This window comes from Besnoitia besnoiti, chromosome I (genome assembly GCF_002563875.1).
Source record: "Besnoitia besnoiti strain Bb-Ger1 chromosome I, whole genome shotgun sequence".
Taxonomy (NCBI): domain Eukaryota; phylum Apicomplexa; class Conoidasida; order Eucoccidiorida; family Sarcocystidae; genus Besnoitia; species Besnoitia besnoiti.
The window spans coordinates 66,158-79,914 of record NC_042356.1 but is presented as its reverse complement, the minus strand read 5'-3'; the positions used below and the strand labels follow the sequence as shown (position 1 = coordinate 79,914).

Here is a 13,757-nt window from a genome sequence, read left to right as displayed (position 1 = left end):
ATGGAAGAGGAAGGACTAGATTCTCACGACGAGGAGGCGTCAATATGGAACGGAGGAGTTTCCAGGGGGGTTGGTGACTGCGGGGACGAGGGCAACAGTGGAGCGAGTCCTGGAAGAATACATATAAATGAAGAACGATTTAGCCGTGAAGCCACTCAGGACCATTCAGAGGAACATCGGGCTACGCAGGCCCCAACGTCTCAGGAGGATGGGGTACTTGGCCCGGCCCCCTACTCTGCTCTTGAAGAAAACTTCGAGCAGACGCTGTCCGAGTTGCCAAAGGACCCACACCTTGAGCCGTTCCGCCGTCAGTATGAAAAGTTGCTTGGTGCTCTGAAACGGTCTCATGAAAGCGAACTTACATTGCTAGCACGGTTAGTTCTAGAACCACTAAAACGCCCCACGGTCGATCGACCAGATTTGCACATGTTGAAGTATCCACTGCGAAGCCACACCCCCCCCCCTCCCCCCCATCGCTCTCTCCTTCTCTCCCTGCCACGCAACAGAAATAGGCGATCGCACGGTGTCTGTTCGCCTCCACCCACTTCAGGCTTATGGGAGTCCAGTGTCCATCTTGTTTCACACAAACCACCTCATAAGGCTGCAGACGCGTTTTGGTTCCAAATCCACATTATCCCGTCTACTCAATCCTGATCCCCGACGGGCGGGGGGCTCTCTCTAGGAGCGTTTGGGGCAATCCTTCTTTGAATCGGACGGTGCTTACTTCAAATGCGCACTCACGCTATCATGGAGTCATAGTTTGTGCGCTCTGCTGGCAGTAAACTGGCGTGAAGATTACCCGAGCTTGTGCTCGGGCAGAGCAAATAAAGATACAGATGTGCATATATGAATGTCTCAGCGATACACATATACATAGAGTTTCTATATATTACGCATACGAAACGGATATCGACAAAGTTTTTTCACCTGGTTGTATGCGTTTTTGCAGATGTAAACACTTGACAAACCAGATTGCTGAGAACGCTACAAAAGTCGTCGCTGCACTCAAGCTATCTGATGAGGACCAAAGCTCCATTGACATCTTGAAAAAGGTGAAGGCCAACTTCCAATAGAAATCGCGAGACCGGCTGCTTTGAGACATTGCTCCCCGTCTCTTCACTCAACACAATTTTCGAAGGCAGTGACTCAGTAGTATGGATGAAGATCAACGCATTACCAGCGCAACTCCACCGTTTTGCATGGAAGCTACCCGAAGCCAAACGCATGTCGAATGCATGTTACTGGGTTAAGGTTTAGGTCGGTTTAGCGAGAATATGCGTAGCAGACGGCAGTACACAAGCAGACACCCCGTAGGGCAGTGAAGCCATTGTGCATGTGCTTAGACAGCAACATCACCATCTCGTGGTCGAGGTCCTGAGAAGTAAGACGATCCGCAACGAACGCATCTACTGGAATGTATAATACAGGACTGAGCGTCGCAGTGCTCTGGGAACTGTCATGTCTTTGTTTATTCAATTTGAGTTAAACAGTTCTGGATCGCGGATTGGGCCACCGGATGGCAACTCGGAGACCACTGGGACTCTGGAGCCGCACACGGCCACAAGTCCGTACGCGAGTACTAGACCCCAAATACTGCAGTGCTGAACTGGCTTCGATTTGTCTCTTTTTCAGGAGGTCCAGCATGCCTGGAATCTCGTCCAAGCTGGCAAGGACCGAGAAGAGCTTGCGCGGGACACCATCGCTTCGCTGCGCGTGACAATTGAGGACCTCAACAAGTAGGTGCGGCGGGATATCAGCCGCTGTCCGCGTAGCCGAGAGATCCTCCTTTCAAAAAAGCTTTAGTTAACGGAGCTTTGGGAAGCGGTTCAGGCGCGTGGACGGGCAGCAGGAGGGGTGAGCGGGGAACCTGCGAGAAACATGTAACTTCAGCAGCGACAAGCTCAAAAAGCGGCCGCGCGATATGGACGCACGTAGCCTCACTGAGTGCCGTGTCAAGTTATTGAGGCCGGATGGCGTGCTGCATTAATGGTAGCGTCCCGCCTTTTTCTCCGCCATCGGCATGGATTTTCGAATGCCTGTCAAGCGAGGTGCGCTAGTATCCCCGTCCCGCCACCGTGTCGTGTTTGTTGTCCTGCATGCCGCAGGCAGATTGAGGCAACGGAGACAGAACACATCAGCCAGGAGGCGAAGCTAGAGGGATATCTCCTCGAGCGGGAGAAGCTCCTTCGCGGTACGCGTGGCAGAAAGCACACACTGAACCGAACAGCCCCCCCGGCCCCGCAGGCTCAACAGAGAAGAGACCGCGAGACGCCGGAGAATGAGAAGTCGTCGGCAGAACTAAACAGTCTAGATGTGTTTGAGGCGGGAAGGACAACGGGTCCGCAGCGCGTAAGAGACTGTCCTGCCTTTGAAACAGCAGAGGGGAGCCTGTGTCGCACCTCTGCAGGAAACGCCTTCTTCGACAGTTGGTCCCGCCTTGTCGGGTCTCTATCGTCAATTTGAGAATCCTTATGGGTTTGAAGGCCTTCCCTAGCCACCAGGATACTTTTCACCCCTCGTCTCCAATGTGAACTCGTCTGGTTGTGCAGAGTGCGACACACTGGCGAACCAGAACGCGCAGATGACTTCGGGCAACGAGCAACTCAGTCAGGCGCTGAAAACGCTGGAGAAGCAAGTCGCTGACGGTAAAGCACATGCCGCAGTTACGCAAAGACTGCGAAATCTGCATTCTTTACTCCCCCTTCCTCTCCCCCCATGCTGCAGTCGACAGATTCACAGGTCTATTCTCCTGCTTTCGCGCCCTTCCAGTTCGCATTCCTGCATCGTTGCTAAGTGTGGATTACTTCGTAAAAAAAAAACGAATAGAAGCGCAAGCAAAAAAGATATATGCACGAATGCATGTGTCTACTCGTCACTTTGTACGCCTGCGTTCGGTGCTCCAAAGCATGATTTGAGAAGGCCTCCAGGTTGCCAGAGCGAACAGATACAGGGGGGCACTCCCACCGGTTCACTGGGTGCTACGCGTCTCCACGCTTTACACTGAGTGTATCTCTTGAGCAAACACAAGCAATGGAGATAAAGAAGACATGGGTTCCTACCGAGGCTGCCTCCACCGAACACCGCCGCAGTCCTCCGCCGCTCAGCAGCTGCCGTTTGTGTGCAAGTTACAAGAAGTTGAGGCTGTGTAGGAGCTCAGACACAATGTGGCTGAGACGTTTTCTACTACTAGCAGATTCCCTCCGGAGTCTCTGAGCCTCAGCCGGCGCGGCCTTCTCCAGGCGTTCCTATTTGTTCGTAACTTTCAGCGCAGAACGAGCTGATACAGACGAAAGACGTCCTGCGGATAAAGAAGCTCGAGGGCGAGCAAGAACAGCGGAGGCGGGAGAAGGTTGAGAAAGAGCTGAAAGACATGAAGGCTCTGATAGAACAGAAGCAAACAGAAATACACGGAAAACAAGCGACGATCGAACAACAGCAACAGGAGGTACGAGGGTGATTCTGACGCGTGCGCCGCCACCCTCGCTCAAGTATCCGGGTGTGCTGCGTGCAAGTCTAGCAAGGTGCGTGTAGAGGTTGTGAGGACTGGCCAATTGGGGTCTAGTCTCTCCGGTGCATTCATCAATCTAGCTGCATGCATACTACTTATATACATCTAAAGGACTCCGCGGGAGCCCTTCTGGAGGGAGATGGAAGGAAATTGGCGTAAATACGCTTTGAAACGTAAATAAGCTTCGAAGCTCTGAACGGGGAACATGCACCGTCGCCGAGGCGTCTGTGCGTATCAGTTGTCTCCGTCCGGCCTGGCGTTTGTTAAACGGCCCCTCCCCCTCGAGACAAAACAACTGAAATGCTCAGAGTTCCTGAGGACAGCACCTATAAAGCAAAAGCTCCAGCTGCACGAAGAAGACGAGAGCTCGACTTGCACGCTTTTCCGCTCTTCTCGTCTGTCAGCGTATAGCAACTGTATATGTGGCAGCTCGACTATTTGCCTCTGGCTCATACAGTCGAGTACTACCTCCCATCTCAGGTTCGCTTCGCACTCTCTGTGTACGGATGTGAATGGAGGTTGAGGGTGTTTTGGAACTTTCCAGCGTTTCTTGGAGTGCCAAACTTTTCTCCTGTAGACAGAAAACCTGCAAGCAGTCGTCTCCAGTCTCCAGGTGGAGCACGAGAAGGAGAGCAAGAGGTTCATGGAAGTCACTGGACGCATTACGGTAAGTGTCTGGGACTTACGGCCGGGGCCCGTTCGAACGTTTTAGCAGATTTGAACGAACCTCAAAACAGCGCAAACCGCAGACAACTTTTCTACTAGATGCTTGATACAACGACGAAACGCGAATGCTGGGACAGAAAGGAAGGAGACGCAGCTCGTGGCGCATGTGCTGGCAAGGCAGTGAAAACCGAAAAGAAGTCTGTTCCTAAAAAATAAGATGAGCGCCGATACACGCGTCGGGCTACGCGCGTGGGAGACGGCGAAACTGCTTGCTTACGAACGCCAGACAAGAATGAGAGGCATATGTTACCTGGCCCGGATCTGCAGGCGAGGGATACTCGTGGTGGTGTATCGTGTATATGTTGATTCGTATGTATATATATTGTATTTTACATCCTCAACAGAGTGGCAGAGTCCCGGAGGACACGTGACGTTTAGCAAGTTATTATCCTCTCGGCTCCAGGTTACCGCACCAAACTGCAGAGGCTCATCCCTCGCTGCTACGAAGACACAGTCGGGGTCTCCTGCATTAGACTACGGAGGCCCTCAGCAGTCTCTCGAGACCCCGATGAAGAATTGACTGTGGCGCTATACTCCGTTGTCAGCTCGTGCGCTCCGAATTCTCCGTCTCAGGAAACGGAAAGCCGCCTGAACGAGCAGATCATTAAAAACAGCAAAATGCAAGCCCAGAACATGTTCGTCGTCCAAGTTGGTCTAATAGAACAATTCATCGATCCTGTGTTTAGCGCCGCTTCCACATCAGCTGCATCAACGCCCTCAAAAAACGTTGCAGCTTGTCATTTCACTCATCAGATATATATTCGTTTGCTAGCCAGTCGTCATTCTATGTGGCTGTTTGCGCCTACAAGGTGACCGTGCACCAGAAATCAGGGTAGTTCTCTATCTATACCCGCTGAGGCATATAAATACATATATGCATACAGATATATAGGTATCTATATAGTCGTGGGAACCAGTAAGATTCTTGCGTGTATGGAAGGGATTCTTGCAGCCTTTAAGAAGCTTGGAGAACGCAGCGTGTTCGAACGATCCAGTAGCTCTCTTGATGCCTCGTCTTTGGTCCCTAATCTCTAAAATTCCGAAGGAAGACAGAGCAAGCGACAATGAGGCGCGTTGGGTGCTTAAATTCTTTCCACAAGCCGCAGGTGGAGTCGGAGTCCCCTCGACGCAGCCTTCTGCCGCATCGGCTCTCCATCCAGTTTTCGCTCTGTTGATCGTGTGCTGGATCTGTGTCTGCGTGCCCGGTTGACCTTCGAGCTACCGCTCACTCCAGGGCCGATTCACAGGCGAAACATACGCTATTTCTCGCCTGACTCGGTAATGCGAAAGGCAGCTTGCTGTCATTTCTAGAAACTCCCTGAGCGACAGGTCTGCCTCTCGTTGTCGGCGCGTTCCTCAGAGCCATAGAGACCGAACTGAAGGACCAACTCGAGGCAATCAACAAACTTAAAGCAGACAAAGTTAGCATCCCTTCTGCCATCTCACAACTTGGATGCAGATCGCGTCCACGCTGCCACCACCTCCACTCACGTGCTGCAGCCCTGTCAGGACACAAGATGACCGACGTGGATAGAAAAAATCCATATATCGCGCTTGAAATCGCAGCCGCAGAGCAGACAACCGCGGCGGGCGTCGTCGCTGCTCATGGTGTTTTCAGTCAGACTGGGGCACGGAAACTGAACGTCGCTGAAGTCTCGCTCTTCGCAAAAGAAACGGGTGGCATACCCACGGATGCCTCGTGGAGTCGAGGCATCTAACACTGAGACCGCTGGCTGTCGCTTTTGGAGGTCGTTTGCTGTCGCTTTTACGCAGTGCTGCGTGGGCAGTGGTCCGCGCGCATATGCGAATCTGCTTTGTCACTCATGCACATAGGTATGTATATTTATATTGCCGGAAAGGTGCCTTTCCATGTCCATATCTACATGCCCACACCTGCAGATCATCGTATTCCGCATTGATGCAGACGCTGCAAATACGGATACACCACAAGAGATATATATAACAAATATACATAGAAGCTGCAGGAATGAGGGAAGGTAATCCGGGCAAGTCAGCGCTGACTTCCAGCGTTGTGGCGATCCTCGTGGCTGCAGGAGAAAGTGTTAAAGATGCATGAGTTGCTGAAGCGGAAGATGCAGCAGACGGATGACGACAGAAGAAACCTGGAAGACCAGCGCAATGGTAAGGAGGGAATCTTACCGCGGCCTGGAGTAGCGATTGAGGAAGACGAACTTTGCGCAGCTTCTGCAGAAAAAGACGCTTGAGACGCCACATGTCGCGAGCGCTCAGCCTCCCTCTTCCGCATGTGCCCATTCAGCCCTCAAGAACGAGGTCGCAGGAATCGAGAAAGAAGTCGAAACTCTCAAGCAGCAGGTAGGAAAACTCACCAGCTCACTTTCTTATACAAGAGCAGAAGCAGTTCTGCGGAAACTCATCGCCAGTTAACTCTTATGTCGTTTCTGTGTTTGGGTCCACAGTTTGATCCCCTTGATTATTATTGGTAATCTTATTCCGCAAGAGACTTACATCTTATGTACCATAGATAAGCTATAGCTATCGTATATCTTAATACCGGCCGCGGATTTGACACGAAATGAAAATGCCGTATGCCAGGCAGATGTACCGTTGTTTTTCACGCACACGGAAAATAGCAAAGGACCTGCAGGCGATTCGTTGCATTCCCACAACCCGCGAAGCGTTTGGGCCTTTCCCTTTTCAGGCTGAGGCTGACAAGAAAAACATTGAAAGTCTTTTGAGAGAGAGGTACTCCGATCTTGGGGTCAGATAATAACCATAATCGAGTCCAACGGACGCGTATATCCACTTGCTGTCTTCCAACGCCTTCACTACACACGTAAACACTGGAGTATACGATTCTATGTATTCTGGTGGTAGTGTACGTTATCATCATCCATTCTGGCTTTTCGGAAGTCCACCCTTTGGTGGCTTTCTGCTTCATTGAAAAGCTGAGACAGGTTATTACCTCTCCCTTTCGCTCACTCTGCGGACAAGTCTGTGCGCAAGCCGCCATAGGTCTGGCTTGCAGTTGACAGTTTATATTTTCGGATTTCCCAGAAGTGTACGCATGCATAGATGCCAGGTCGTGCCCTAGGAGGCTGACGAGAGAGAGTGACGCGAAGCTGTGGAGGCGCACACACGCGCGAGTCACGAAAAGCTCATTTTCCGTTGCACTGGTGTTTGTGTCTGTTTCGCCAGAGACCTTCTGTCGAAGAACTTGCTGCGCAACGACGATGCCACCAAGAAGCAGGAGGACCTGCTCAAGCGACACGAGGCTCACGCGCTTCAGCTCCAGCGGGAAATCGACCGCTACCGCAAAGAGATTGAGAGCCAGCAAACGAAAATTCGAGAGCTGGAGAACCACCGCGACAAGAGCGGCGCTGAACTGTCCAAAGCCAATCAAAAGTGCGCTCTCGTGTTCGACAGCAAAGCCGTCTGGAAATACACCGCCGCAAACGGAGAGGGCGTTCACCTGGACCAGGCGAACGTAGAGCGGGGCGTGGAAAAGAACGACTGGGGCTTCGCACCTTCGCTCCATGCCCCCCCTTCGACGGACTGAATTACGCTCACCACGTTCACGATCTAGAAGAAATAAAGCGAACGTGGCTGAATAGCAGATAAGGAAAACTCTGTTGGATAAGAAATAAGGCAAACGTTCACGTGACCGATTCGACAGCGCCCACTGGTGCAGAAGGCGGTTCGTAGGTACTGCTGTGTATACTTGAGATGTGCGTGCGAGAGCGGGTAGAACGCAGCGCCTCACTGAGCTATACATGTAAATATAGATAGCCTTGTATAAATGCTTAAAAATACGTATATTTCTGCTTATATTGGGTGTGTCACTCCACAGAAACGGAGACAGCTTCATGTGTTGTGTGTGTGTCTCTGTGTGCTTTTTCATCGCAGGTACCTGACGTTGTTGGAGGAGATTAAGGGCGGAGATAACCAAGTGACGGATTTGCAAAAGACTATCACAGAACTTCGAAACAAACTGTCGACGCAAAAGAGTCTCTACGAGTCTGTGCGGTCGGACCGGAACCTCTACTCGCGCAACTTGATTGAGTCTCTCGATGAGATCAGCGAGATGAAACAGTGAGGGATGTACATCGAACACAGACTGCTGGTGCCGCCAAAACGCCACCAGACGCCCTTGTTCGTGCCTTCTTCAAATGCATGCATGCATGCATAATTTAGATATGAATGTGTCCGTACGGCGCTGAGCACATTCATGCGAAAAAAAGTGCCATTTCGATAGGCGCTCTTTTGCGGGCGGGCGCGGGAACATTTCCACTGGATGTAGGCATGTGAAAAAGAAGGAGGCGCAGGCCGGACTCTCGCCCTTGCAGTTGTGGCTGCGTGAACTGTTTTCGAGCGGCCGAAACTCGGAAACAGAGCCTACGCCTGTGTCAGCTCCGGCCGTATGATTCGCCTGCGCACGGGTCTGCTCCAACCCAGGAAATTCAAAATCCTGTACCATCAGATTGAGCAGCTGAAGGAGGAGGTGAAGCAGAAGGATGCGAGTCTGATTAAGGGTCACTTCGAGCAGCATAAAATCATAAAGGACAACGAAAAAATCACAAGCAACCTGCACAGTGCTCAGCACAAGCTATCCTCTCTCCAGCAAATCGTCCTCAGTCAAAAGTATGCGCAAAGCAGTTTTACAGCGCATCAAGCCTCCACGCATTTTGCTCAGGTTTAATCACAGAGGGGTAACGCAACTCCTTCCGTGCGGACACTCGTATCTAGTTGCCGACGCAGGGCCTATGTGCTCAGTTGCTCGTATGGGGGTCACGACTACTCATGCGTAGATGCGTTAGAAGCCTCCAAGCGGATACATTGCATCCGTATCTGTAGACTTCTTTGGGCAGGGTGGATAGCGGAAATAAAGAGACTGACAAACGCCGGTGGAAATGAGCCGGTGAAGTTAGCGGAGGCAAGGCGGCAGAGTGAGGCGAGGGAGTAGGGAATGCAACTTCCCCGAACCCCTTGGCTTTTGGAGAGTCTGTGGCGCGTTTGGTCTAGGCGTGAAATCAAAAAACTGGAGGCAACGATTCAGGACGCAGATGCAGAGCGGTCGAATCAGAAAAAAGAATATGAAGCTGTACGTTTGAGATTGATTCCGCGCTGGAATTGAAGACTCGCGGAGAGCGCCCTTTCTCTCGTGCGCCCCGCTGTTGGCATGAAACTTTCATCGCTGGAAATAGCACGGGCTGGATTCTGTCGATGAGATTGCCGGCGGGTTCGAGAAGGCCGCCGGACCAGCCTCTCAGTTGATGCATGCAAGAGACTTTCCGCCGATACAAGGCGACGAAGTACACTCCGGCCTGCATATATATAGATATATATACGTATATATAGGTATCTGTGCTCTCCGGATTCACGCGGGAGTGTGTTTTCGACTGGAGAGGGAAATCGATTAATGCGCGTATGCAACGCGCGTTAGATGAACGCCGAGCTGGTAGCTCTCTGCGCTTGGGGTGAGTCTGTGCGGCTTTAAGAATTCATCTGTTTTGCACTTTTTGTCCGCCCAGGTCCTGAGCGAGCGCGACATGCTCGGGACGCAGCTCCTCCGTCGCAACGAAGAGCTGGCGCTTTTGTACGAGAAGATAAAAATCCAGCAGTCTACTCTGCAGAAGGGCGAGGCTCAATACAGAGTACGGCCTTCAGGCGTTCTCCACATGCGTGCGTCGCCCTTCTTCGATTTCTGTACTCCATCTGAGGTGCTAAGCCTCCAAACGCACTTCAGCCACATGGGCGCGAAGAACCCTGGCATGGCGGCCTCCACGCCTGCCCAGTCATAAACTGCTGTCGTATCAACACTCGGGTATTCGAAGAACGAACTTCAGATAATAGAGCTAGATTAATGCGAGAGGACCTGGCGCGTGTGGGGCCTGAGGGAGCGGCGCCTCCTGTAGCGCCTGCGCGCGGACTGCACTGGAGACATTTCCTTTTCAATGGCAGTCCGTTCCAACCTGAAGCACTCACTCTCGCGTCAAAACACTCACTCTCCGCCTACGTGTGGAGCGCTCTTTTCAAATGCTTCTTCTGCTGTCGGCTCGCTTCTCTCAACACTCCAACAGGGCCGCCTGGCGGACATCAGCCTCCTCCGGCAGAAGATCAACGCCGCGCGCCGCGAACTGGCAACGGCGCGCAGCCAGGTCGCATGCGTGGACGGTCTCAAGCGGGAAGTCTATCACCTGCAGAGAGAACTGCTCCAGGGTAAAGCCGCATACATTTTCAGAATCCGCCAAAGTCACCAAAGCCCCGCAGCCGCGAATTCAGCTGGTGGTGGATCCTTGTGAACACAGGCGTGTGCTAGGAGCAAGTAGCTCTTCTTCGAGTCTGTGACGTCTGCCCTGTCTCCGTTTTCGAACTCCTCAGAAAGGACCAAAGTGAAGGCCCTGAGCGACAGTCTCGAGAACCCTATGAACGTCCACAGGTGGCGCCGCCTCGAAGGCAGCGACCCCACCAAGCTCGAGATGCTCTCCAAGATCCAAAGTCTTCAGAAACGGCTCATCTCGAAAACTGACCAGGTGCGGGCGGGAGGGAATCTGGAGCATTTTTCCCGCTGGAAAGCGCAGGAAAAAAAGAGGTTTTGCGACGAAACGTACACCGCGCAGGGGACTACACGCCTCTCTGGGCCCCCAGCCCCCCCCTGTTTTCGATGCACCACCTACATATATCGCGTATTTCCAGAAGCCCATGAAAGTGAAACTTTCTGGGACCTGCTGGGGTGGGTGCCCCTTGACCCGAACATGCCGCATGTGGCAGCGTTTCGCGCGATGCTCTTTTTGAAGCGCTGTAGCTCCACTTCTCAAGACATGAACGCGGATTGTATCATCATCATATCAGGGACTTTTGCGAGGTTCACAAGCCTGACCGACTTCAGTTTTCTCTCGCGGCGCTGATTGCGCGAGGCGCAAGCGCCTGATGGTTGCAGAGAGGATAGGAATCGAGTGAGCGTGTGCGCTGCAGAGCGCACAGTGTACACCTCAGGCCTCGGTGCTGGGGCACCACAACGGCACACGAAGGACAGCATGCAGCCCTGTTGAAATGCGTTCCTTGGGCGCTGTGCATTTCTGCTTCCCGCATGCGCTCCCCGTCTTTTCACTCTGGCTGTGTCCCTCGTGTCTGTAGGTCATCGACCGCGACCTCATGATTCAAGAAAAGGAAAAACTCTACGTAGAGCTCAAGGTGCGCAGCATCGAATCCTCCCCCTTTTTCCCCTTCCCTCCCCTCTCCCCCCTTCCCGCCCATGTGCATGGCGTGGTGTCCGCAAGCGCTGCAGGATTTCAAAATAAGCGCTTCCTGCTGTGGCAAGCAGTGACGCTCAGAGAGAAGCTTGTTTCCGCGCAGAGGGGGGGGAGCGTAGCCGCTTGTCAGTATGTGCCTAGTCGGCGCCTCAGTTCGACGACAGGCGATTGCTTTGGGAGCTCATCGGGCTGGCGTGTCTGGTCAGACTTTCTCTGCACGAGGGTGTGCTCTCGCCTGTCTGCAGACGAAGCTGGCGGCGTATCCTGGGCCGCAGGTGGTTGAGCAGATGCAGGTTTTCCAGCGCGTAAGCGATAGGGGAAGGCCATGAGCTTTACTTTGGACGCGAGTTCAGACGCCGCCGTCGCTGCCGGTGGAGCCCTCCGCAGCTGCGGAGATATTGAGGAGTGGCGATCCACTCCCCGATATCTGCGACAAAAGTTAAACAGACTTCGCTGTGCTCGCACGCCCTTAGTGCATTTTGGTGCGGAGGATAGGGATACTTCATTATATTATTAGTAGTATTCATTTTTATGTCGATCCGCAGATGTTGCGAGAGAAGACTGACCAGCTGAAGGCAATGGCGTCGGAGCTTAAGACGTGCCACAAGCAGGTGAGTCGCGGGCCTGTCGAGCGAGAGGCGAGCCTGGCAATCGGTTTCCTCGTTGATCTGCACGCAAGAATTGAAGTCTATGATGCTGTGTAGTCTGGTGACAGTGGGCGTTGTCAACATGTATTCTACTTCTTCGGACATCCAAAGGTCTACATTCAAATTCTATCTCCTTTCGCTGTTGTACCACAGAAATTATCTGTGTATGCTTCGTGCCAGGTCACTGCGCCAGGGCGAAGAGAACGCCAGCCGCAGTGGCATCCGGACCCATGCATGCGCATATGTTCTCAAAACCCTAAACGAGTACACGCGGAGATAAGCGCCGATATCTGCTGCACAACTGCATATGCACTCAAGCGTGACGCATATATATATATATATATATATATATATATTCATATATGTATCTATTTTCTTTTGGGGGTTGCGGGTGTCGTGGTGAACTCAATAAGATTTGACACGGAGTCTGGATGATCAGACCTCAGGCGCAGCCCCCTCACATCCTGCACAGACCTCGAGAGTCGCTCGCCCTCTTCTTGCAGAAGAGAATTAAGTCTTTTTGAGACACGCACACTGGGACTGAGCGTGTGCAGCAGGGAGGTGCTCAGTGGACCTTCAACTTGCCTCTGCATACGGCACCGCCTTTTTCTTTTTACGTCTCCTTTCAGGTGACCCTCTACAAGGACGAGATCGCCCGCCTGAACCGGGAACTAGCGGTACGTTCTCGAAGAAGCGAGAATCTGCATGCATTCCAACCGCATGACCAGCCCCGAAAGACACTTTCGTGCAGGCTTCGAAAGTAAATGCCTGCATGTGTGGGCGCGTGGGGGTGTATCAGCGTGTATGTGGACATTTGGTAAAATAATCTCGAAGAAACACCAAGGTTTCCAAAGAGATGGAGTAGAACGTATTGTGGCATGACGGAAGCGCTGTTTCTGCGCTGTCGTCTTCGCAGGCGATCAAGACGAAAGATTTGGAGGAAAAGCGGAAGACGGCGCTCGAGTCTCTCGGTCAAAGCAAGGCTCTGAAACGCGTAGGTCGCGGTTCCATTACAGGGGCGCTTTCGCCTCACGAGCTCTGCAGTGTAACTGCACGCATGAATATATATGCTGTAGGACGTGTCGGGACATTTATACCGCTGAGCAAGCCTACGGAAGGGGAAAGGGGAGGGTTTCAGACTTCGGCCGAAAGCACATCCCTCGGCGAAGCCAGTGCGAGTTTCTGGATTTCCAGTTTCTTCGCAGAATCACCTTTTCCCCATCCCTGCTCGTCGCTCAGAAACTCGGACTTTTTGTGCTTCCTCCTCCCTCCACTGCTTCACGTTCTTGCCTGCCCCCTGCCCCATAACCCCCCCCCCCCCCTCACACCGTTTTTCGCCCCGGTTGTTTTCTGTTACAGCTGCGTTTCGTTTCTGTCTTTTTTGGCTTCCAGTGCGATTCAGAGGCGTCGACGCTGGACGGTACGCACACCGCGGGCCTCGGTTCGCCGTGTCTCCACGGCCGTTCAGTGCCGCGTCAGAATCCAACGAGCTAGGAGCTGTCGCCTGGGTACGAAAAGCACTGATAGATTTATATAGACGGCAAGGGCATCACTCTACGGGACTATATAAGACAGGGTTGAGTCCAGACCATTGAACCGGCTTGTAACGTCGCTTCATATCGTACCCGACCGGTCCTGTTCAGC

The 13,757-nt window shown here is 52.6% G+C and overlaps 1 protein-coding gene across 1 annotated transcript; it reads left to right on the top strand.

Moving 5' to 3' along the window:
• On the top strand, positions 1 to 13,607 carry BESB_000080 (flagellar associated protein; the record flags this gene model as incomplete). The annotated part of the gene is made up of 25 exons (XM_029358763.1): positions 1 to 374; positions 950 to 1,052; positions 1,633 to 1,736; positions 2,106 to 2,191; positions 2,550 to 2,645; positions 3,267 to 3,445; positions 4,086 to 4,175; positions 4,808 to 4,869; positions 5,595 to 5,655; positions 6,289 to 6,376; positions 6,513 to 6,568; positions 6,915 to 6,958; positions 7,412 to 7,618; positions 8,120 to 8,305; positions 8,669 to 8,854; positions 9,236 to 9,314; positions 9,745 to 9,867; positions 10,294 to 10,432; positions 10,595 to 10,746; positions 11,351 to 11,407; positions 11,712 to 11,771; positions 12,012 to 12,077; positions 12,743 to 12,790; positions 13,030 to 13,107; positions 13,506 to 13,607. The coding sequence occupies 25 exons, from the start codon at positions 1 to 3 to the stop codon at positions 13,605 to 13,607; spliced, it is 2,826 nt and encodes a 941-aa protein (XP_029221675.1).
• Between the last annotated feature and the right edge of the window lie 150 nt (positions 13,608 to 13,757).